Here is a 24,686-nt window from a genome sequence, read left to right as displayed (position 1 = left end):
TATAAGGGCAGGGGTTATGTCCTAGCTTTAGAGTAGATGTGCTGGGACCTTCCCTCGTCGTACTTACTTAAGTAAGGGTTTCAAAGAAAATAGTTGTTCGGCTTGGCCCATCTTGTTTTATAAATTTCTTCCACATTAAATCGGAACATAAATGTTGAATTTCTAAAAAAAAATTTCAGGGCTAAATATGAACTAACTGCTGAATTGGCTGAATAGTGTTTCATTTTTGTTAGGTGAACTCCTATGTTCTGTAGTTTGGTGACTTAACATTTATAGAAATTTTTGTGAAAACACATGTTCACAGAATGCACAACATCAGCTCCCTCCTCTTGTACTGATTCTTTATTTGTGTGGTGTTAGGCTGACATGGGATGCAAGAATTCTGATAGATAGCATGGAATCAGAAAGCAAAAGAGGTGAAAGTGAAGTTTTTTTGGTGATGGTAGGAACAGGATTTTCTTGAATTTTTGTATTTTATGTAGCGTGAACTTTTTTTCTGGCAACTGTTTACAAATATGGTCCATTGTGGACTGCCAGGTCTCTTTTGCCAGAATTACTGGTACGATACGTATATGGTGTGTGTGTCACACTATGGCAGTTGACCTTAGCTCACGGGTTGCATAAAGGGTAGAAGAACATGGTAATGCTCAGCAGTCCTGTGGATTGGATAGAAGTTTTTTGCTTTTGGGATCGCAGGCTGTATCACACTTTTTAAGTTTTCTAGTTTCAGTGGCAGAATTTTATGTTTCTGTTAGAAAACACAAGTATCTAGGAAAAAATACACATGAATTTGAATACACACATAATTTTCTATATAACACATTCATTTAAACAGAGTCGTGTCCTGGAAGTTGCACAGATTAGTCACTGGTGCTGTTCAGCAAATAGTGGATGCTTTGAGTTTTCTCTTGTCTGGAAGACACATTCCAGGAAAGCATTACTAACTGCAAACCCTCTGCTGTGTGTCCCCTCAAGTACAAAAAAGCAAAAGTTCAGGTACATCTCTTGAATAAACCAGTAGCACAGACCTTGCACCAGAAAACCTAGGAATCTGTGTGACAGATACACTGTAGGAAACCTAGAAAAAGCAGTTAAAGCCTTTTATATGGGAACCCCTCGTTTTCTTGCTGGAATTAGACACTTTTCTGAGGAGCTAACTGAGTTAGAGAATTAGTTGTCTCAAAAACATCTGCACACCCACAAATTTTCATACTGTTCACTACCTTCTGTACAGGTGTATTTGTGTTACATTTCTGTCAGCGTGGATGTTAAATACTGAGCTTCTTGAGCTGGAGTTACTGTTTATAATGCCAGAAACTCCCAAAATTTAATCTTTTACAAGACCTGTCTCATAGACTCATTGCTGAACTTGTTTCTTTAGTCACCATTCCCCTGTGTAATAATGAGAAATAGTACTGCTTGGAATGTTACAGAACATGTGAGGATCACCTCTGCCATGTTTCCAAGCTTTAACAAGATTCTTGGTACCAGAAGGCTGTTAACAGAAGTTAACAGAAGCTGGATAGCTACTCTTTGCTCCTCGTTGATATATCATAGAGCTTCTTTAGTGATACCTGTAGTCCCACTGTCAGTGATAGTAAAATTTTTTGTTGCTGACTGCCTCATGACTGTGAGAGGATAAGTGAAGTTCACAAATCCTGAACATAAACTTTCACTGAGATCATCAGTACAGTCCCTAATTTCTTGTGCAAATGAGTAGCCCAAGACTATGATTGCAGGTTTCACGTAACAGATCCTGGGTTTTGGCATGTAGCATTTATGCAATTATTCCTGTATTGCCATCCCCCTCTTAGGAGGTCAGTAGACTGGGACAAGTTACTGTTCCAGAACTATCAGCCAGTTGAGCTGTCTCATAGTCGGTCTGCCTTATGGACTTCCTTGACCAGGAAAACTTAGCTGGCAACATGATCTACCTTATCAACACCCTTGATGAAGAATGAAGACCTAAAATGACTTTACACTCTAGGTTCTTCTTCTTGACAAGCTTGTAGATGAGGCCCACTGTCAGTTCCTGGCATGGAGATAGAATTTTTCCTCCAGCATTGGAAAATAAGTTGTTAACAAAAATGAGTTTACAAGAGAAAACCTCTTGAAATAGGTGCATTTTTCCTTTGAATGAATACAGTGGTAACTCAGCTTTCACCCTGACAACACCTTTCGCGTTTTCCTCCTAAATGCCATCTGCTGCAGAAATTCTGCCGTTCAAGAAAGCAGTATTGTTCAGCACAAAGATAAATGAAGTGGTGCCCAATCAAACTGATATCACAGCTGGAGGTGAGAGCAAGTTTTGCTGCGTTGGTGAGAACTATGTCTTTTGGTTATGTCACACAGACTTGCATACCTAGGTAATACTAGACCCTAACTTTCCCATTCAAGATCAGTTCAGTCATATACTCCAGGCAAACTGGCCTGGATGTGTCTAACGTGGTTCTCACAATAATCTTATGTTTGAAGTTTTTGAGAGGACCTTTCAAATATCAGTGGAGAAATGCATTTCGTATTTTCTTTACTGTCTGGAAATAAAATAGCATGTCTGTAGACAGAGTTGGTGAATGTGCATGAGAATAACTATCAGCTCTAAAGGATAGTCTGGAAATTTGTCAGTATGCTGAAGTTCAAGGAAAACTCTTCTCCAGACCAGGATTATTTTGATGAGTGAATGTGTTCATAAGCAATAATATGCCTGATCACTGGAACCTTGTTTGTATATTTATTAACCTTTTGATTAGAGTTTACCGTGCACTTAATTTTCAGTCTCACCAATTCCCAGAGATCTTTACAAATACAAGACTTGGACTTCTTTTTTTTTTTTCTGTTCTGATTTCGAGGTCCTAACCTGTGTTCGTGGATTCTTTGTCTCAGAACAGAGAAGATATTTTGACTAGACTCAAGAGCTGCATTACTTCTTCCTTAAGCATACAGTGGTCCTGTTTGTCAGAGGATTGCAGTATTTTGACAGTGGCTGAGCAGATTCCTTCCTTGATGCAGTGGTGATTGCTCATAGTGTTAGAAGCGTTGATACCTGGTCCTCCTGGATTATTTTGTTAAATTACTAAAGATTGGGAGATGTAATTGATGTTTACAAAATCATGAAGTCAGTGAACAAGATAAATGCAGAATTGTAATTCTGTGAATCCTGTGATCCTAGGACCATGGTAAATGCTGGACTTAGGAGGATATAAATTTTAAATAGGTGAGAGATTTTTTTTTCCATCAGGAGTGGTGAACTTCTGGATTGTATTGCTTTTAGAGCTTCTTGAGACTGTACTAGCCTGAAACAGTGATTGGATAAAATGATGGAAAAACATTTGGTAGTTCTGCCATCCTAGATAGGAGGACTGTGGATGCTGGGAGAGTGTGAGGGCAGTAGTCTACAGATAGTGGCCAGGTTTGTGTTCTGTCCCTAAATGGTATCTCTCCTACTACTGTTAGCAAAATACTGGACTAGATGGACCACAGTTCTGACCCAGTAGGGCATTTCTTATGTCTTTGAGATTCTCCTGCCAGTGCATTATCACAGTCTAATACTGCCCTTACTGTCAGTTGTTTGAACCCATAGTATCACATTTTCTTCTGTGTTTGTCTGTGAAAGTCAGTCTTGACTATACTTCTTCATTAAAAAGGTGACTGAAATAAACCTTTCCACGCCAGATAATTCCTACTTGGTTTCATTCTAGACGGCACATCCTGGATCCCACTTTTAATAATGTTTTTTTTAATTACACTCAAGTAAACTATCATTAATTATTTCAGAACTTCAGGTTGGGAATAAAGGTGCCATTCTGTATCCTGGGCTTGTATCCACAGGGGATGAATCTGCCACCTTGGCACTCTTCTCATGCTTACCCAAATTGTCACGTAGTATACGAAGCTTCTTTACTTATTTTTGTGTTTGGCAGTTTTACTTTCTTATCACTGCTTCCAAAGTTGGCCACAGCACTTTATTCACTGAAGGAACCAGATTACTGATCTTTCTTACAGTAACTGGAGTTTTTGTATGTCCGTATTTGATATAATTCATCCTCTTGTCTTAAAATTCTGGCATGCCTGGAGCTATAGTTGAAACTAAAGCATGATAAGTATATCCTATCTCACTGTGAAGCATGAAGAATGTCGAATGAGTATATACATTGCTTTTACCACAAGGCTTCTCACCTTAGCATTACCTCAGTGTTGATAGGTAATGTATAAAGTGTGTGTGTACCTACAGTGTGAAGTGTCAAATGTGTTTACAAACTCTTAAGGTAGGTAGCCTTTCCTCGGGGAAGGCTTCTGCACACACACAAAGTATGTGTGCAGAATCTAATCTTATAATATATAATCTGATCTTATATATCTTATATATGATGTATTAAAACTTTTGAAACCTCATCTGAATGTAGTAAAGCAGTAGTAGTTGAAGGGATACTGGATACACTTGAGCCATTTTTTTATGAGTAGTGTAGACTTGTATTCAGACACTAGAGCTCTAGTGCTGGGGGAAGAAATGTGAAATAGATTATAATTCAAAAAAGTAGAAAAAGTAGTCTTTTTTTTTTCCTGAGGAACAGAGTAGAAGACAACTATTTACCCTCCTAAAATACCTTCAACAGTTACTTCTAGTGAAGGACATTTCCCTGATTGCATCTAATTCCTTTTTCCCTCCTGTCCCAGAGTTCCAACCGGGAGTGCCATGGAAAGGTATACAAAACATTGACCCTGAATCTGACCCCTATGTGACCCCTGGAAGTGTGCTGGGGGGGACAGCCACATCTCCCATTGTAGATACTGACCACCAACTTCTGCGGGACAACACCACAGGTAAAACAGTGAACAACTTAGTATGTGATTATCTGAGTCACTCTGATACTCGAGATGATTCTGATGTTCCGGTCGTGACAGGCGAATCGTTTGTTGCATTTGCCTAAGAAGGAAGCTGTGTGCCTTTGCGCCATCGCTGTGTGTCGTGTGGAAGCTTGGCATTGGTATTGTCGTGGCTCTCTTGAGGTTTAGTGGTATTACCAGAATATCCTTGAAATCGGCCAACTCTCTCCTTTTCTCTTTGATAGGGTCTAATTCTTCCCTCAACACCTCGCTGCCTTCACCTGGTGCCTGGCCCTACAGTGCCTCTGACAATTCCTTCACCAACGTTCATAGCACTTCAGGTATGTGGTTTCCAAAACTTACCCAAAGCATTTTCCACTTATTCGTTCATTGTTGTTCCACTTGGAATATTTAGTCCATCAGGCCTAACAGTGATTTGGGAAGACAGACACCAAAACTCCAAACATATCCCCCTTCTTTCTTCTTCCCCTAGCTTTATATGCTGAGCATGACTCCATATGGTATGGAATATCCCTTTGGGCAGCTGGGGTCAGCTGTCCCAGTTGTGTACCCTCCCAGCTTCTTGCGTACCCCCATCCTTCTTGCTGCTGGGGGGAATGTGAGAAACAGAAAAGACCTTGATGCTGTGTGAGCACTGCTCAGCAGTAACTAAACCATCTGTATTATCAACACTGTTTCCAGCACAAATCCAAAACACAGCCCCATATGAGGTAATGTGAAGAAAATTGACTCTACCCCAGCCAAAGTCAGCACATTATGCAAGTTAAAAAATAAGGTAACAGTAATCAGCAGATGCAAAAAGAAAAATAAAACAGCATGTGTACAATCTGTTGACATGTTAAAGAGTTGCAGGGCTGTCATAATTTTTAAAAGACACTTTCTCCTGTATGTATGAGTAAAAGTAAGTAATTTTCTTTGTTTTAACTTTAGAACATGGGAGTACTGTGAAGGGAACATTTTTACCTTGCCTTTTATAACACTCATCATTCCCTGAAACCTGGAGAGTGAGGACTTTCAGTCCTCTGGCATTTAATGGTTGACCTGTAAATAGTAACTTAATATCTATCTTAGATTGTTGGGAAGGTCTCCAAATCTTTCTTGTGAAAAATGTTTCTTGAGGCACTTCAGAGTAAAATGCTCCATACAAACCATTTGGATTTTGAACTTTTTGCAAATATCAGTTTTCTCCTGAAGATGACATTGTCTTGACAACTACTTAAAAATGAAGAACTGGGTGTAAATAGCAGAGGTTACAAGCAGAGCTGAGCGCTACATCTGGCCCAGACTTTGTTTTTTTCGTCTTACCGAATAAAAGCTGCATTCAGATGTTACCTCAGCATCTTCACAAAATGTGTTGAAAATACTCTTTAGTCCTCAAGAAAAACTGTGCTCCTGCTGCTGGTTTGTGTGCTGACTTTGGTATGAAGCAGTGTTTGTGTATGCAGCATTCCAATGGCATAAAAGATTTCTCTTTCACAGCCTGGGCAAAGGAGTGGCATGCATCAGCTTCTTGCCTTTGCTTAAATTTTGTCTAGCAAGTAAGAAAGACCCGAGAGATAAAAAAATTACTGAAGTAAAAATTGAATTGAGTAAACTAGACCACTACCACATAACGTATTCTGTTCATCCTGTTAAACTATGGACAGTCAGAAAGCAGGTCGTCTGAACTGAGGGTTTAGAATTCACCTGTCTCTAAGACAAAGTCTAGTGAAAGCAGGTTTTTAAGCACTTCCATATACTTTCATGGGTTAGTGCTTGAAACCTGCATGCTACTGACTGTTACTGTGTCATGGAAATATAGCTGTAAATTGAAACACATTTCTGTTTCTGAAAGCTTTATGATCTTGATTTCCAAATGTGTTATTTTGTGATGCTCTGGCACATTGTAAATCTGAATTTTTATACTTTGTTTCAAATAAGTAATTTACCATCTTTTGTTAGTGAATAAAGTTAAATGCATATGTTCACACACACACACAAGAGTTATGATTAAGATAATTCATGATCAAGATCATTCCTGGCACAACGTTTTCCCCCAGATCGCTGTACTTGTGTTCATTGGTTCCCATTGCAGAACAAGTTAAAAAAAAAATTACTCAAGGAATTTTGACTTTTGAAATGTCACTTGGTGTCAGAAGGTGTGGGAGAATTTGCAGTCTGCCTTCTTAAGGAAAACTGGTTTAGGAAGAGCTCCCAAATATTCATGGCAAATAGTGACATTTTGGAGAGTCTTTTAACTTTTCTCTTTTATTGAACTTATGCATGAAGTGTTCTTGAAATCTGTTAGGGATATCCACTATTGGTCTTCTAACAGTCATCTGGTAATGTTTCTAGTAAAAAAAAGGGCTATCAAGATTGTTTAAAAGTCCAACTGTAACACAGCTAAATGGCCACCTTTATGTGTTACTGTTGTAACAGTACTGTCAACATTGTGTGAGATCTGTGATTCGTGAGAAAGCTTTGATCTTTAGGACCAAATGGTACCTCCAAATGGCAGCTGCACGTTACCTTAGTAGGCCAAGAAAGGTAAATATTCATTTCGGTTCTCTACAGGATTTGTACCTAAAGAGGATTCAGTTTCATTAAAGGTCAGTAGTGCCCAAACTTGTAAGAAGTTCGCAGGTGAAATGTAGTGTGGATATGAAAGTTGCTATTCATCTTATTAATGATGGAACATACTGCAATCTTCTACATTATCGTATATATTTAGGTATATTGATTTTTTTTTGTCAGGTTATATAAAATAATCAAAGATTGACTTACTTGTAGCATGTGGTTTTTCAGTATGGTGAATTAACTGCTGTATGGTTCTGTGCTTCATGCTTGTCGCTGATACAAATGTGGTCAAAAGGTTTACTGTGATAGGACAGTTATTTAATCTCAGCAGTTTCTCTAACACATACAATTTCTTTAATCTTCTAGCAAAATTCAGTGATTACAAATCAACGTGGTCCCCAGATCCCATAGGACACAATCCCACTCATCTCTCCAACAAGATGTGGAAAAACCATATTTCCTCAAGGAACACTACAGGGCTGCCCCGCCCACCTCCTGGCCTGACCAACCCTAAACCATCATCTCCATGGAACAGCACAGCACCCCGATCGGTCAGGGGCTGGGGGGCACAGGACTCAAGGCTTGGCTCTGGTGAGGAGAATCAACTGATAGCACCGTTAATCAGACCTGAGGAGTGTATGTCTCACAGCACTAATGATTTGGAGGAAAGAAAGTTGTAGTTGTCTGGTAAAAGGAAAAAAGTTCCTTTTTAAAATGGAAATTTGCTCTCAGTAACTGGGGTGGGTGGGGGATAGAATCTCAGGTCCTGCTGCAGGGAATGAGTGAAGAGGGCTGAGAGCTGCTAGGAGAGAATACCTACTACATGGGGTCTTTCAAGACTAGATGCTTGCTGTGGGTGGGAAACTCTTCCAAGTAACTCTAGTAAAATGAATCTTGATGTCAAATGTGAGGAACGGTGTAGTTTTGTTTTCAGGACTGAAGATTAGGCTTTCGTGTGTTAACAGGACTGATAACACTGAATTTTTCTGAGACTGAAAGACCTAACTGTAAAGAAAGATGGTTTTTCTTTGTATCAAATCTGTCTTCATTGCTCTGTCTTATAATTTGCAGCATCTACTTGGAGTGATGGTGGCTCAGTTCGTCCTAGCTACTGGCTGGTTCTTCACAATCTCACTCCACAGGTATTTTCTGTGGTTGTTTCTGGAAACTTGTTTGCTTTACCAAGGATTTGTGAATTCTTCAGTTGTTTCTCTTTGAGTAAAATCTGGCAAAATCAGATTTGTCAAGATATGTAACGTGTTTCTATATTGTAATCTCTTCAGCTAACTTTAGGATGTTCAGGTTTTGCTACGTGACTGTTAAAATATTTCTTTACTTAAGAGTTACAAAACATTATTGGAACAGAAAGTTTTTTTCTTAGAAGTGAGGGTAAGTTGCGTGACTATAATGTGGAATGGTTTATAGCTGTTCTTTGGGATGTTGTCAGTAAGAAAGTTGGTGTAACTGCCAGTTTTCACTTTAGTGTTTCCATAGTGAAACCACAGAATTTTTCCAACACTCCTGCCAAAACCAGTCTAGTTAGGTTATTTCTGCAAGTATTCTCAGAGCTTGCTTCCATTCAAAATGAGTTCTGTGGAGATCCTGATTTCAGCATTCCCAATTAGTCCTGAATTCAAGGGCTGGGAAAAGCCTTTGTGATTATCAGGAGAACCTCAAGGTCTAGACAGAGTCCCCTGTTCAGCAAGGTAATTTATTGTGCTTCTACAGTCTAAGAAAAGATTGATGTGAAAGATAAAACTAAAGTCTCCTTCAGATCACCCAAAATGGTGAACTGTGCTCCTTTCATAAAAAACACTGTTTTCCTTGATGTGAAGGAAACGGAAGACACAGTTCTAAGTCTGGCTTGTGCAAGAGAGTTTAATACTGCTTTAGGAATTATTTAATGAATGAAGAATATGTTTTGGAGGCGTTTAAGTTAGTAGGAAAGAGACAGAAACATATTATAATTGTCTCTTTTCATAACAGATTCTCTACTCGTTGCAGGTCAGTACACCATAGAGGAGGAAGCGCAAAGGTTAGGGTGGATTCATAGACTTGTGGAATGGCTAGGGTTGGAAGGAACAGTATCGTCATTTCAAGGTTCTCTGTTTTAACTTTGACCATATTTGTACCCACACACAACTTCCTTTTCCCTCATTTGAAGTATTATATAATAGGGAGGAAAGAGAGAAGGAAGAAATTAGCACTTCCTTAAGTATTTGCACATACAGATCCCTTTCCTGTGTGCATATTACTGTGGCACACCAGGAATGGAATCTATCTGTACAGAACACCTGGGAGAGCAGGTATTACCGGAGGTAAGTAACAAGTTGTTGCTGCTGCAGAAGGAATGTAGGCAGCAACTTCTGTGAAAACATTAGTTCAGGAGGAATGAACATTGGTGGGTTTGGCAGGAATATCACTGTTTCTGTCACTTACTGTTTCTTAACCCATAAAGACAAAGAAGCACTAAAATAAATTTTTAAAAAGTTAACTGTAGAGATATTTCCAGTTTTTCAAAAACCTTTCATGTTTATCTAAATTTTGCTGAAATCAGAGAGCTGGAGACTGAGGCACTCTGGTTCCTTTGGTAAAATTCTGATGGCTGAAGGTGATGGTTAAGTACAAGTTGTATATAATTACTGGAAAAATTGTCAGCGGAAGGATAGTGACAGTGTAAGAAACTCGGTGAGAGAGGGTAACATTGGACTCAGGCTACAAGTGAATGGGAATAAGTCAGATTATTCCCTAAAGCAAACTCCATCTGATCATGAGAAGTCAAGGCATACCAGTTCCTGTTTGAAAATTAACTTCTGTCACCTTTGCTTACTTCCCACCGCTTTCACCTGTTTTCCTTTCTGAGAGCAGAATATCTTTTAATTACTGGGATGAAGCTAGGACTGAAGTACATTTGGAGAAATAGTTACAAACATCTGTTTTATCTTGGCTATTTTTCCTCAGATTGATGGGTCAACCTTGAGGACGATCTGCATGCAGCATGGCCCACTGCTGACATTCCATCTGAACCTGACCCAGGGCACCGCCCTTATCCGATATAACACCAAACAGGAGGCGGCCAAGGCCCAGACTGCACTGCACATGTAAGTGAGGTTTTGAGACAAAATCTTAGGGGAGGCAGTGTGGGGGGGTATGGTGTAAGCCCCTAAACTCAGTGAAAACTTTTGAACTATACTAATCTCCTACATTTAAAACCTGTTCTTCCTCTGTTCTGTTTGAAAGGGGGCATATGTGCATTAACCATTTTGCCTACACTTAGGCACTTTTATTGCTCCTGGTGTTCATGTTCAGGACCTTAGTTTAAATTTAGAAAGGATTTGTTGCAGGCATAACTGAGTGTTGGGCCAGGGGGTTGGAGTTTTTGTGGGGGGGGGTTTTCCCCATATAAAATGCAAAGTTCTTGTGTTTAGGGTCAGTTTCACTGTCAAGAACAGCTGAAGCTTTCCATGTTCATTCAATTATAGCAATGTAACCGATATTTCCTTTGGTTTGGGCACCTAATAGTACTGTTCCTGTGCTTCTGAATCCCTTACCCTTAGCTTCTGGCTCTAATTTTTTTACTTGCATGTATCTTGTCTTTTAGGTGTGTGTTGGGAAACACTACCATCCTGGCTGAGTTTGCCACAGATGAAGAGGTTAGTCGCTTTCTGGCACAAGCTCAGCCCCCTACACCTGCAGCAACCCCGAGTGCACCCGCAGCAGGCTGGCAATCCCTGGAGACAGGACAGAACCAGACAGATCCAGTTGGACCTGCTTTGAATCTCTTTGGTGGGTCAACAGGGCTTGGGCAGTGGAGCAGTGGTGGCGGCGGTGGCAGCAGTGGGGGTGATCTCACTGGCGCTTCATTGTGGGGGCCCCCAAACTATTCTTCAAGCTTGTGGGGGGTCCCAAGCGTAGAGGATCCACACAGAATGGGCAGCCCTGCTCCCTTACTACCTGGAGACCTTCTGGGAGGAGGGTCGGATTCAATCTGAACTTAGAACTTTCAACTCTGACCTCGTGACCTTTTTTGGAACAGCAGCAGCACTAACTTGACCTTTTCGTTTTTTTCAACTTGCAATAAATACATTTATAAAAGGAAAAAAGAAAATGGAGAAAGAAAAAAAAGGTGGGTCATTGACAGACTGTCTGAGCACATAGTTGCCTCCCTTATATAACTTCAGTTTTTTCGTTTGGAATATGAATCCAAAAAAGAGAACATATCACTCTTGAAATACTTGAATCGTGAACGCCAACGTAGAAAGACAATGTGAAGCAAGTACACATACCATTTAAATTTAAACAGAAAAAATTAAAAAAATTAGTTTCTAGTTTTTCACTTTTTCATGTTATACGGAAGTTGTTGCTAAGAAACATATATACTGAAAAAATAGCTTTTTAACTTTGTTTGCACTGGGTGTGTTTCCGTCCTTAGGTCTACCATGTTGGGTTGGGGTAGGGGAGGGGTTCAAGAGAGAAATGGGGGGGAGGGGAAGACTTGACGGAGCCTCACTTTAAAAACAAAAAAAACCTAAAAAAAAGCCTAAAAAAAATAAAAAAATTTAAAAACCCACAAAAAAAACAAAACAGAAAAAAAACAAACAAACAAAACAAAAAACCAACACTTTGTGATTGGCTGGTTCATAAGTACCAGTGTGTTCTGGCACATGTAACTGCCCACGTGTGCTTGTTTCTGTGTGAGTGCGTGTGCACATGTTTGTGTGTGTGCATTTTTTTCTCTCTATATATATATAATCTTGAAACGCTGCATTGCTGATGGTCTACGGGCTGGCTGGCCATCTGCATGTCTTGATTCTGAAAACAAGACAGGCATGGTGGAGTCCCTGTGGCTGAAGCAGAATCCAGTTGGGCTGGATTAAAATTTGTTGGTAGGTTTTTTTAAATTCATTTTAGCAGGGTGCTATCTCAAGTCTGCAGATCATACAGAGTGGATAGTTGCTTCCTAGCCCTTGTTCTAACCCTGTGGTAGAGCAGAACACTGCCATATCCAAAGGATTTGGTGAGAGGGGAGACAATGTTGTCTTTTGAGTAGCAGTGTCTTTATTTATGTCTGCATGTGGGGGTTTTGTACTGAATGAACCCTAGAATGTTTGTTATATAATGCAAGCCATTTATTTCTTCCAACAAGGGGAAAAGAGGAGGAAAGAAGACATTGCCATTTTTTGTGCAGCTAAGACAAATGTTCTTATTCAGTCTCTTGCAAGCTTCAGTACCTTTAAAAACAATGAGTGTTTCTCTTTTCTCCCCCAAACCTGAATAAGCACCCATATTCATTTTAGAGGAATCCATCAAATGCTTGAAAGTCCAGCCCAACCAAATTAGCCTTTCAGTTGATTTACTGCTTGTATTAAAACTGACAGAAAACTAAATCGTGTCAGCAGACTGCTGGCCGGCCTGCCTCATCTCCTGAAAGCACATGCAGCTGACTCCTTCCTGCGTCCTTCATGGTGAGCGTTACCTGTGCCAGGCCTCGGTGTCATTACAGCGCCAGACCATCACTGACAGAAACGTTTACTTACGAATGTTCTTAAACCAGTGTGTACTTCAAAGGTTTCCTTTTGTTTCTCTGTGTTGTGTTTTTTCCTGTGTATGTGGTTTTGCTTAGGGAGTATATAACTAGCAAAGACTTTTTTTTTTAAAAGTATTGCACCTTTTTGTTTTTTTTTTTGTTTTTACTTTTTCTGTACTGTTGCTTTTTAATTTCTGTATTTAAGGAAAGGTTTGGGGTTTTTTAGCATCAGTGTAGTAGTACTCTGGGCAGGATAGGGGTGACCTATAATCCACAGTGATAGCCAGTGTGTGCGTGCGTGTGTGCTCTGGGAACAAAACTTTTTAAGACCTGTTGTTGTGAAAAGAGTTGTAGCAGACTTGAAGGCACATCCCTGGACATGAAGCAGAAAGTCTTTTATGGGGGTGGGGCCAGGAGAAGAGGGAAGAGAGATGCCGGTACTTTTTCCATAAGTGCTAGGACTCCATGTGGCATTGTCTGGCCGTTTATACTGTCTAACAAAGTGCCGACATTCTGTACCAGCATATACCTGTCCATTCCAGCCCTCAGAGGTAGCAGTGCTTGGGCTTTATTACCTGATGGAGCAGGGAGGATAGGGGAGTCTGTTTCTTAAGCGTTTTCATTGAAGGATATGACCGTGTCTGATACGTTTAACTCTACATGTGGGTTTGGTGGGGAGAAGGCAAAGCAGATGCAAGTAATGGAGTGGGGGTGTGCGTGTATGTGTGCCTGTGTGTGTGCCTGTGTGCTGGGGGTGGGAGGGAAGGGCTAGGGAATTACGTGGCTGTTTTAATTCGCCCTTTCTATGTAAACCCAATGTCACAAGGAAGACTGACTGAGGGAAATGCTGCATATACACATGCCTGTAGATTTGTATGCAAAGTGTTACATGGTAAAAAAGTACGAGTAGGTTTGTATTTGTTTAGTAAACTGGAGTGTGCAGCATACTCTGGCCCCTTTGGAATATACTTTCCTATCATGACTCCTTCATCTATCCCACCATGCACAAAGAAATGAAGTGCTCTCTTTCAACTCCTGCTATCTAGCCAGTGGCCCCTGCGTGCAGACATCCATAAAGCTTTGTTTCTAGTCTCTGCTCGAAGACCAGCCACGCTCGGACACACAGAGCAGGTTCTTAAAAGTCCTGTGCCAGCAGTACTTCCTAGTGAAGCACCTTTGGCCTGAGCAAGCCAGTATCTGTTCTGTCACATGATTTTGCTGTACATGCTGGTTCATTGCTGTGTTCCACCCTCACTTCTCTCTCCCAACCTGCCCTAAGGTCCCTTTTCCTGCACTTTGGGCTAGTTGAGTTCATTGCGATACTTCGGTGAAAGCCGGGTGCTAGAGCCCCTCTTGTTTACAAGACATAATGAGGGATTTGAAATATTTAAAAAGAAAAGCTAAATTGTTCTTCCATTGTAAGCTTAAAGGGAAAAAAATTAAAACGTACAAAAAAAAAAAAAAAAGACCAAAAAGTGCATATATATATTTTAGATGAAGACTAACTCTGGGAGCATTTAACAGTGTTTTTGTTTTTATTTTAACATTTTATTTTCCTGCTTTAAATTTGCAAGCATTCTCAGGAATTCTAGGGTAGGAAGCCAGTTTTTTGAAGATGGTTTATTTAACCTTATCCTAGATAGATGGCTGTTTCTTGTTGATAAACTTTTACAAGTTCCTGAATCTTCAAAATGTTTGAAAGTTTTTACTTTAAAAGAAAAATGCTAAAAAAAAAAATAAAAAGAAAAAAAGAAAAAGAAAAAATCTCCAAATGTTACTGTCAAGCGAGGGATCAAGAATTTTAAAGACTTTCTAAATTAAAGTACATTAAGAAAACTTCTCAATATCAGCAACAGGAATTCATTGCAATCTTAAACAAGTTGTGGGAGAAGAAGGGTTATCATTATAGTGCTTTATTACTCATGCAGACGTGTGCAGTTGCATGGAGAAGTGTGTGAATGGAAATCTACTGTTCCCTCTTGATTGAAACTAAACAAAAATACTCTTTAAGCACCTTTTTTAAAAGCAAAGTGAAACTATAAACCTTATTAAAATGCAGTATAGTTTAACTGAAAGGGTCCTCAGTTAGGAGGACCAGCAGGAAATACATGATGGTGCTTCTTTGAACCACTTCTAAGTAGTGCTAAAGAAAACCAGTGCTGACAGAATACTGAGTAATGAAGTAGGTTTATTATCCTGCCTTTTTCAGTACAGAAAAAAAAATATGAAAAACTCCAGTACAATGTACAATGGAAATCAACTTTGCTGTTTTCAGCTATTTGGTCAGTTTTATTCCACACTTGGAGATCTGCTGCTTGCTTTTCCTCACCCACCCCTCCTCCCAGTCTTTGTTTTATTTTATATGAGGGAAATACCTGTTAAACTCCTCTGTTCACCCTGTTGCTGCTGGCTGTCAGGGCTTACAGTCTTGAACTTCAGAGTTCAGCGTTGGGATGGCCAACTTCTGTCTCCCAGCTCTAAGGGTCAGGGGCTTACTGCGCCTGAAACGGCCAGGCTCAAACCACAAAAACCGCGCTAGTGCCTTTTTACATGCACCCACATGCCCTACAGTAGGGGAAGGGAGGGAAGAGGAGGCAAAGTGAGGCAGTATAGCCACTTCATGGAAATAGATGTACCCCTTCTTAAGGAAAAAGAGCATGCTGCATAAGCATGTTGTGCAATGAGTTACTTAGTAGTAATTGAGATTTTATTATTAAAGAAATCAGATGCCAAATTCTTTTTCATAGCAGTTGCCCAGTGTTTTCATGTTGTGCTGCGTGTGCATGTGAGTCTATTGAAAATAATGCATCAGTAGTAATAATAATGTGCTTTAAAATCCTGTCATGGGCCAGTAGAAGGCGGGTTTACTTAGGAACTTTGGGATTTTATTTTTTTGTTTGTTTTACGGAGAGAATTTGAGTGCTTTGCCAGAGCTGTGTTTTATCAAATCAGCAGTGTCCTAAAACAAAAGAAACCATAGAATTTAATCAAAAAAAAAGCCAACAGACTTGACATTCACTTGGAAGTGGGTTGTGACTGAGTGCTGAAGGGTTGACAGTCTGGAGTTTCAGCAGTCTGCTGGGTCCAAACCTATTGTAGTACAACAGTCTGCTCCTCCTTTCCTACATGTGCAGTCCTGTAAGCCTTAGTGACGGTCTCCTCAGTGACAGTTTCCCTAAATTGTTAAAGTAACATTAACCTTGCTTTTCCAGCTACAGTTGACAGATTTGTATGGCTTAGTCATGGCACTCCTAACCATGCTATTACAAGTGCTGTCTGAGCATTCTGCTAACCGAACTTGTCTGCTGGGGACAACCATTGCTTAATGTTGTAAAAATTCTGCTACCATTTGAGCTCATAACAGCAAAAAGTCAGCAGGAATTGATGGTAGGGTACTTTTGGGCTTTTACAAAACTGTTCCAGGGAGGGAATCAGTGGCAATGTCTTGTTTAAACATATTGGGAAGGTAGGGAAAAGAGGCTGGGGAAAGCACAACTTGGAATAGACTATGGGCATCTCCTTCCAGATGAAAATCCAGCCACTTTGCTTACCCTACCCTTCAATGTCTATCAAGCTGAGAGTTTTTTAATGTTTGATAATTTTTTGCTCCATTTAAGGATTTCATTTTAGCAGTGACAACTGCTAAAAAAAAGTCTAGCGAGGGGGAAGGGAAAAAAAAAAAGGAGGGTACAGCTCAGAAACCTGTGTTGAGACCTCTGACATTTACTTTGGAAGAATTGCCATCTTTTCCCAGTGTTTTTATGTTTCTGCCTGGACACATGCTCAGCAGTCATGAGAGTGGGTTTTTTGTTGGTTTGGGGTTTTTTTACAATCACAGGGTGTCAGGTTTTTCTTACAAGTTTTTTTATTGTGCTTCACATTAAGTGGCTTGTGTAATGAACAAGAATGTTAAGCCAAGTATGTTTTTACCTCTACAATATAAACAGGATATTTTCAACAAACTGGGTGGTATAACCACCTCAAAGATTAAATAACAATTAAACATTTATATTAAGTTGGTCTCTTTTTTTTTTTTTCCCCACCATGAAATTTCTAAGCATTTATTCCTTAAAACTTTTGCCGTATTTTTTCTCCTAAAAATGTTGCCACATATTCCAGTTTATCTAAATATGTATCCACATAGTACTGCAGGGTTTTTTCTTGGTTTGGTTAGTTTTTTGGTTCATTCATTCTTTATTATGTTTAACTCTTAGGTTTCTGATTCTGTTTGCGCATATTGTTTTCCTGTTGACTTTAAGAGGAGCGCTGTTTGTGTATCTGAGGTACCCAAATTTGACCAAGTCTGGTCCGGGAAATCAGGAGTGATCCTCGTGTGAATTAGTCCTACTGACCTTAAATGCATACTGCTCGAGTAAGGGCTCTTGGTATAAATAAACCTTAGCTGGATCAGGGCCAAGGTAGCAAATGAGGACCTGTTGTATTTCCAGTACAGCAAACATATGTGTTGCATATATCACATTCGCTGTAAATCACGTGACTTTAGTATCCAGGTTTCTCAAGTGGATTGAAATGCAGGTTTTGTGGAGGATGGTTAGCATCTCAGGGTACGAGTCCTGATTGAGTAAAAGATAGGTTTTTCTTTCTAAAGATGTAAGGTTCCCTTAACAGAAGCAGCTTTCTTAATTGTAAATATGCATGCATGCTTTGTGGGCAGGAAGGTAATACCAAGATAACTACGTTGAAATTAATTCTGAAAAAAAAAGCAAACCAACAAACAAATGCTGTTAAAATGCAACTTTGGTCCTGAATGTGAAGCAACATACACAGAATCTGTTGGTTTGTCTGAATTGATTTTGCACAAAATATCATTTCAGTTCTGTAGTTTATTTGCCGCTATTTTGCAGTTGTAGGAACTGATACTGTTAGGTCATATCAGTCATTCCCACTGTGATCGAAAGACAGATATCTAAAACCCACACTGTTTCTTTCCCCTGACCTCCAGTACTAGGCTTCCACCTGTGGCAGAAGGATGTTAACAGTAATGGGAAGAAGTATGTGAAGTTTCCCAATGTAGACAGAGCTGTTTTTCCCTGTTGTCCTGAATTCACATCCAAACCTAAAACACAGAGCAACAATTATGCTGTAGCTGAGCTGTTGGTTGGATTATACAGTAGGAGCTGAACTGGAGACTTTTAGCAGCCTTGCTAGTTCATGTCCTTCATAATGTTTTGCCTAAGTGTCCCATCACTGTAAATACCAGTGTTGCTGAATTTTACCAAAGTTTCCCCTGCAGTAGATAATAGAAAGCAGGTCCATTTTGTGATGACTCACAAAGCAGAGCTTTGCCTACTTCAAGGGTCTGTCTACATTGCTGTTAAAACTGAGTCAGGGTCCTGTTTAAAATATAGCTCTCTATTCTGTGGTGTTAGTGACTTTAAACTTTGTGATGTAGTAACTATAGCTTCTAATGCTTATATGAAAAGTGATTTAAGGTTTCATCTGTGCTACAAAAAGCACCACAGCTCCTGGTGGTTTGGAGCCTATTTTTAAAACTTATCAGGCTACAATAGATGCCGTTTCATCTGTGGCACGCAGCAGACAACAACCGTTTGCATCCATGGTTTGCTTGCGTGTTGCTTTTCATCAAGCTATGCAGGAAAGCTTTTCTCTAGAAGTCTCCCAGAGTCCTGTGCTATATAAGCAAGCTTCTAGCAAATCAAGTGCCCTCTGCAAAAGAGCCATTTTTGCCCTGTATGTGTGACAGTTGAGACTGGTAACATGCAACAGTGTTAGGGTTCCTGTTAACTTTGTAGCGAGAAAGGGAGTTTTTTGACTTGACTCTGACAGCCTTTCTGTAAATTAATACAGAGCACTCCAGGGAAAAAGAAAAAATAAAAAAAAAAAGGGAAGAATGCATTGTGCCAGCCAGCGTTAAGTATTTAAGTATTTTTGCAGCAAACATTCTTGACTGTGGTGGGTGGAGGGGAAGAGACTGGAGAATTTTGCATGAATGCGCAATACAAGGAGGCACTGCCTGGCAAGAAATGCCTCTTCTTGGGTATTGGCGTGTGTTGTTACATTCGCAGAACTAACTTCCTCATTTTTTTTAGTTTGGGGCTTTTTTTAATTGAGAGAAAGTGGAAGCTCCTCCTGTTTCAGATGAAACACAACCAACCAGAAGTGAACATTTTCTTTATCATTTACTGTTGAGCAGGTTGCACAGCTTGTTAGAATAGCTGTTTTAGTGACATGGTTATGATATTACGTGCTTTCTTTCCCCTCCCTCTCCCTGCCAGATATGGCTTACCCTTTCTATATAAGGCGCTTGTGTGGGGTTTTTTGTTTTGTTTTGGGAACGTGTGGAGAAGAAGCAAAATGAAGTGAAAATGCAAGCCAAGGTAGAACAGCCTTACTTTAGGGGGTAGCCTTACAACAGAGCTTTATAGTGAGTGTGCTGTATTCCAAAATATGTAAGCCAAAAACAAAAAAAGCATTCATTTATGCAAAAAAAAAAATTAAAAGAGGTGTTGGAAGACTTCTTTATTATGTACCTTCTAAAGGTGGAGTAAGGTCTCACCAAGTGATACATTATTGTGATACTTCTTGCTGGGTCAGTAGGAATGGGTCGGGGTATAAGCGCTTAACATTTTCCTCCTATGTTTTTACAAGCAGTAAGTTAAATGTGGTATTTATGAATGTGCCTTTGTGAGTATAGTGACTGTCTAATTGAGGAGACCACTTGGGCTGGAGGGGAGACAATGGTCAATTTATTCTTTCAAGAGGTCAGACATCGAGATTGCAGCCCACTGGTCCCTTTTGACAAGCATCATCTTTGGGCTGGTCTCTACACTGCACAATACGTATTCATATGTGGTAGAGATTGGGGTGGGGGGTGCAAAGGGATGTCATGTGATGCACAGAAGCTGTTGATAGTTTTAGGCTAGTCTGCCGTTGCAGGTTGAGTTTGTATATGTGTTTTGTGGCTTCTCTTTATGTTTGTGTGCATGAGTGTGAGTGTGTGTAGCTTTGTTTTTTTGTAAGCACTGGAGAATTGAAACACAGTGATGTTTGAGACAAATTTATACATGTAGAGAAGATGATGTTTTGTAGCTTCTGTTAAATAGTGGGTGCAGGCACACTTTTACCCTCTCTGCCCGAGTCCTGATAAGCAAAACAGGAAAAGTTTTTTTTTCAACCTTCAACTTCCAGCACACTTAATGTTGCCATTTAAATGAACAGGGTATTACACAAGAAGAAAAAAAAAAGAGTTTTTGAAATGGTGAGGTAGAAGTGTTTAAAAGGAAAAAAATCTGAAGTAATTTTTTGTTTCTTCAAAGCTGTTTGTAGCTAAACATGGGAATCTGCAGTGTCTCCTTCCATTTGTTTTTTTTTCTCTAATAATTCACCTCTTCGTCCCACCCAAAACACGAGGTGTGCAAGATCAAGAGCTGTTGTTGTAGCCCTTCCTAATTCCCACCCTGAAAAGAAACTCCAGTGGGATCCCTCAGCTCTATTCAGGAAGACAAAGAGAGGAGAGACTCTGCAGTTTTCTTTGCTTCGCTCTCATTCCTCTCTAATGGCCTTGAAATGTATTATTATGCAAATGTGAATTTTGATACTGAACTTAAGAAGAGGTTGTTTGTTCTTTTTTCAAAAAAAAAAAAAAGGTCCCATATGTGGTCAGCATTGCTTCTTTATTTTGTAAGTGAATTGTAAACTATGCATTCTGCAAAGGGGGTGTAGGGGACAAAGATACTTTGCTAAACTGTTCAGGAGTTTCTGTGTCCATGGTATATCCATTATAGTTTGGGGAAGTGGGGAGGTGATGACTTTGAAATAAGGAATTGATAAGAACCTCTCTTTGTCAGACATTGGCCAATAGGTAACTGAGCAGAGATGTGAAAAACTAACGTTGAGCGCAAAACAATATCAGCTCTCAGCCTTGCACAGGGATGTGAATTCTTGCCACGCAGTGTTAACCCAGGGCCGAAAGGGTGAATGGGACACCAGCTCTACCTGGGGAACTATCTACCGCCTCCTGTGTTCTGGCCCTTGCTAAGCTCAGGAAACATGGTGCCATGGGCACTGTCTTTTTTCGATTTACTGCTAGTTTTCCATCACAGCAGTCCTCGTGCTCTTCCAGGAGAATTAGAACGTAGCTGGTCCTTGATATCTACACTTCCTTCTCCCTAAAGTTTTCTTTGCTGCTGTTTCTGGCACAGCTCATACAGTGACGGCACAGCTGTGGACAAAATGGCGGAGATGGTACTTACTTTCTAGTGCTGATCAAAGCCCGACTATGAGGACTGCATTTTTTCAACATCAGTAGCTACCAGTGCTTTGTTGTCTGATGTTACTGCTAGTGACTTAGCATTAATGTTGGCAGTGTGTGAAATTCTAGGGAAAGTAGATTGACATGTAGACCAGGTCCTCTCTATTTAAAAGAAGTTATCCCGTTTTTACTAAGAGGTGATGTCATAATGGTCATAAAAAAGGATTTACCTCCTCATGTCTCCAAAATGCACTCATTGTGGATTATGTATGTTCCTTGAAGCTTGCTGAGTTTCCAGGAGCAGTCTCCTCAGAAAAATGCAGATCTCATTGCCCTCTCTGTTATTGTAATAGGGACCTTTTGACTTGACTTTTTCCTTTGTCCATGGTGAACCATGGTACCTGCATTATCCTTGGCATTATCTTAGATGTAATATCATAAACAGATTAATCTGCCTGTATTCAGTGTTTTCATGCAGCAATGTTATTTTTGTTGACATTCACAGTACTGTAATAAGTAATAGACTTGATGATCCCTCTCGCATCTGTGTCTGCCTTGCAGATGTGATCTTATCAGGGTTCCACTCTGTCAGATTGCCTTTAAAAAAAAAAAACACAAAAGGAAAAAAAAATCTGAAGTTTAAAATCACTCACTAAGATACCTCGTGGTACACTTCCTTCTAATGTAACCTTTGTAATCTTACCTTTTCTTCTATACTTGTTGGACTTTTATTTCCATCTGTTATCTCCTTTCTAAAAAGGATGTTTGAACTTGTGGTTTAGAGCACAGGACTTGAAGCCTGGAACTCCTGAATTCTAACATTGGCCATTACTCTTCCCTTGCCTTGGGCAAATCATTTAACTACTTTGCCTTTGTTTTTTCATCTGTAAAGCGGGGTTGTTAATAATACTTACCTACCTCACAGGGGTTTTGTGAGGATCAACTAGTAATGTTTGTAAAGTGCTTTAAAGAAAAAAGCATGATAGAAGTATTATGAGGTTTTCACAGCAAATTTTGCTTGTTCTTTTCACGTTGTTTGCTTGTGCGGAGGGAGATAACCCTTTTTTCTCTTAATTGTTAAAGCCATCAAACACTCAGATCCTAAATTATGGAAGTTGATGGAGATTCAGTTACTCAAACTCCTCCTTCTTTATGCCTATTTCCTTCTACTGCTCTTTTTTATATAGTTGTGCCAGTGTTGCTACAGGTCACATGACTATAAGCTTCAAAACTGAAGTACTTTAAGCTTGCTGCTTCTTTCACCAGATCACCAAATCAGAATAAGTTTGTGTACTTTTCCCTGCTATTAAATAGCATTTTTGGTAATGTCATCTTTCAAGTATCCTGCCATCATGAAGGGGAGGTGGTGGGTGTAGTTTCAGACAGGGGACTGTAAGATGAAGAACCTTGCTCCTTTGCGCTGCTGCTCCAGGGATAAAGGGCAGAGTAGCTTTCTGTTTACTTCCCTGAGTTAATTTCAGTGTGTTACCAGTCACACTTCAAATGCAGTGTCTCTTCTTGACCACAATATACAGAAGCCATCACCTGCCAATAAAACGTAGGAACAGAGGGAATGATAGTAGATGCTGCTTGTGTATATGCCTTACAGCTCTCCTAGAATGTCTCTGGGAGAGTGGTGGGGGAAGAGGTCTTCATTGGGTAAATCCCACAGCTGTCAGGGAACCTCTGCTGCTTTCTCCCCTCTCAATCATGTGGTCACTGCTTCTTCTTTCTTGGATGTGCGTCTCAGGGATGTGCATATGAGCCCATGCCTTTTGGAATTTGGCATTTGATATACCAAGAATATGGTTTCTATACCTGCAACCTTTCTGTCTGACACTCCCTGGTCCTCTCTGTCCTGCATTTCTCCCCGTGGCCTTAGGAACATGTCTCCATTGTTGCCCTGTGCCACCCTCTCCGTCTCTGCCAGTAATCAAGATGAAGTGTAAATAGTGATTCTGCAGAGAAAGAAGCTGAAATGATGCATGTGCATCTGTGGGATTTACACACATCTGTATCTTAGATTTTTGCCACACCTGCTCAAAAACACGCAGAACATCTGATGCACAGTGCTTTTTCTTTCTCATCTAGAAAGCAGAACGAACAGCAGTATGAATTCTGTAATGTTTACTTCATTTGACAGAGTGAAATGCTAAGTGTTTTCCCCAAAGAACCAAAAAACCCCCACCTTCTAACAAAAGTAACCAAATCTAATCTTTCTGGGGACGGGGGAGGGAAGGAGAGGAGGAGAAGCAGTGACAGGGGAACGTTCTGATCTATTTTCATCTCCACCACTTGGCTGGAGATACGAGATGCTGCTTTGAGTTCCACAAACATAAGGGATTATGTTTACAAAGGTAAATGCCTTCTACCTGTTCAGGAAACTGGCTACTGGTGGGCATCAGGAGTTTAGAGAGTTTCTCTTCATTGTGAACAAGTAATGAGAGAAGGGTGTGTCTGGAAGGGAAATGGAGAAATAGATTCATTTCATCTAGTCTTCTTGGTAAAATAATGCCACCCTCCTCTGTCCTTACTAAATGGAGGAATGAAGTGGCAGAACAGAAAATCAACGATGTCCAATATGGCTGGATTAGAAAAGGCAGCTTTTCTACTTTGCACATAAATAGGTAACAGGAAGGTACAGCTAAAGTCCTCTTGCCTGAAACACTGTCCCCCAGAAGCAGACATTGTAATAATAAAAATAGTGGCTGTGTGTATATTGATGCTATTTGCAAGTTACCTGTAAGTGTTTATTTTTTTTCTTATACTTGAAATGGCTTTCTTTACTAAACTCTCACCTTAGTTCTGGTTTCCCCCCCTCCTACTGTAGTGTGCAGTAAAGAAAATTACAGGACAAATGGGGAGAATGTAGAGGAGATGACACAATGCCTTGCATATCCAGGTTTCATCTTAATTTCCATCCCACATTCTCAAGACATGTTTAAACTTCCTAAGGGTTTTCCATGGACACAGAAACTCAGCACTTTAGAAGGTGCTCTTGTATGGCTGGCTGCCCCCCTTTTCCTCCTTTTCTATATTTTTATTTTACTTTTAGTATAGTGGTACTTAAGATCACTGGTTCACTTAAAAAGAAAAAAAACCAATAAGATGTTTAAACTCTACTAATGTACAAATAAGCTGAAATGTTGCATTTTTTGTGTATTTTTGCCATAGCAGGTACTGTATTTCTCATGCTGGATTTAGAAAAAAAAAAAAAGAAAAGAAAAAAAAGGGTGATGTTTTATTGGAGTGTGACAAGTTAAGAGTAATAAGGAATTAAGTCGTCGTCATTTCATTGAAACTGAGAGATGGTGTAATACTTATATAAGTTTTCTGAAGGTTTTTTTTTGGGCTTTTAAACAGCTTTTTTCGTTTTTATTTTAATTTTTTTTTTGAAAGATATGATTGTATTATGTGCAACTCAGTTGCTTACATTATAACTACAAACTATTTTTGGGTTCCTGGAAAAAAAAAAAAAGACTAATAAATGTGTTTGGCTGCTAAGCATTTAAAGCTCGTATTTTC

The 24,686-nt window shown here is 39.8% G+C and overlaps 1 protein-coding gene across 20 annotated transcripts in view; it reads left to right on the top strand.

Annotated features, from left to right (window-relative positions):
• The window catches only part of TNRC6B (trinucleotide repeat containing 6B), a 141,331-nt gene extending 116,692 nt beyond the window's left edge, over positions 1–24,639 (top strand). For 18 of the 20 annotated variants that reach the window (XM_017827609.1, XM_017827625.1, XM_017827624.1 and 15 more), the window contains 7 exons: positions 2,212–2,295; positions 4,675–4,821; positions 5,070–5,165; positions 7,768–7,992; positions 8,473–8,543; positions 10,363–10,502; positions 11,003–24,639. In XM_017827609.1, the coding sequence (XP_017683098.1) occupies positions 2,212–2,295; positions 4,675–4,821; positions 5,070–5,165; positions 7,768–7,992; positions 8,473–8,543; positions 10,363–10,502; positions 11,003–11,393 (1,154 nt within the window). In that variant the 3' untranslated portion in view covers positions 11,394–24,639. The remainder of the gene's footprint in view (positions 1–2,211; positions 2,296–4,674; positions 4,822–5,069; positions 5,166–7,767; positions 7,993–8,472; positions 8,544–10,362; positions 10,503–11,002) is intronic. The other 2 variants (XM_017827614.1, XM_017827622.1) reach the window with 2 other exon arrangements.
• The last annotated feature ends 47 nt before the right edge of the window (positions 24,640–24,686 follow it).

Source organism: Lepidothrix coronata, unplaced genomic scaffold (assembly GCF_001604755.1).
Source record: "Lepidothrix coronata isolate B3197 unplaced genomic scaffold, Lepidothrix_coronata-1.0 Scaffold141, whole genome shotgun sequence".
Taxonomy (NCBI): domain Eukaryota; kingdom Metazoa; phylum Chordata; class Aves; order Passeriformes; family Pipridae; genus Lepidothrix; species Lepidothrix coronata.
The sequence above is the reverse complement of the archived record's forward strand: the minus strand, read 5'-3'. Positions and strand labels throughout refer to the sequence as shown.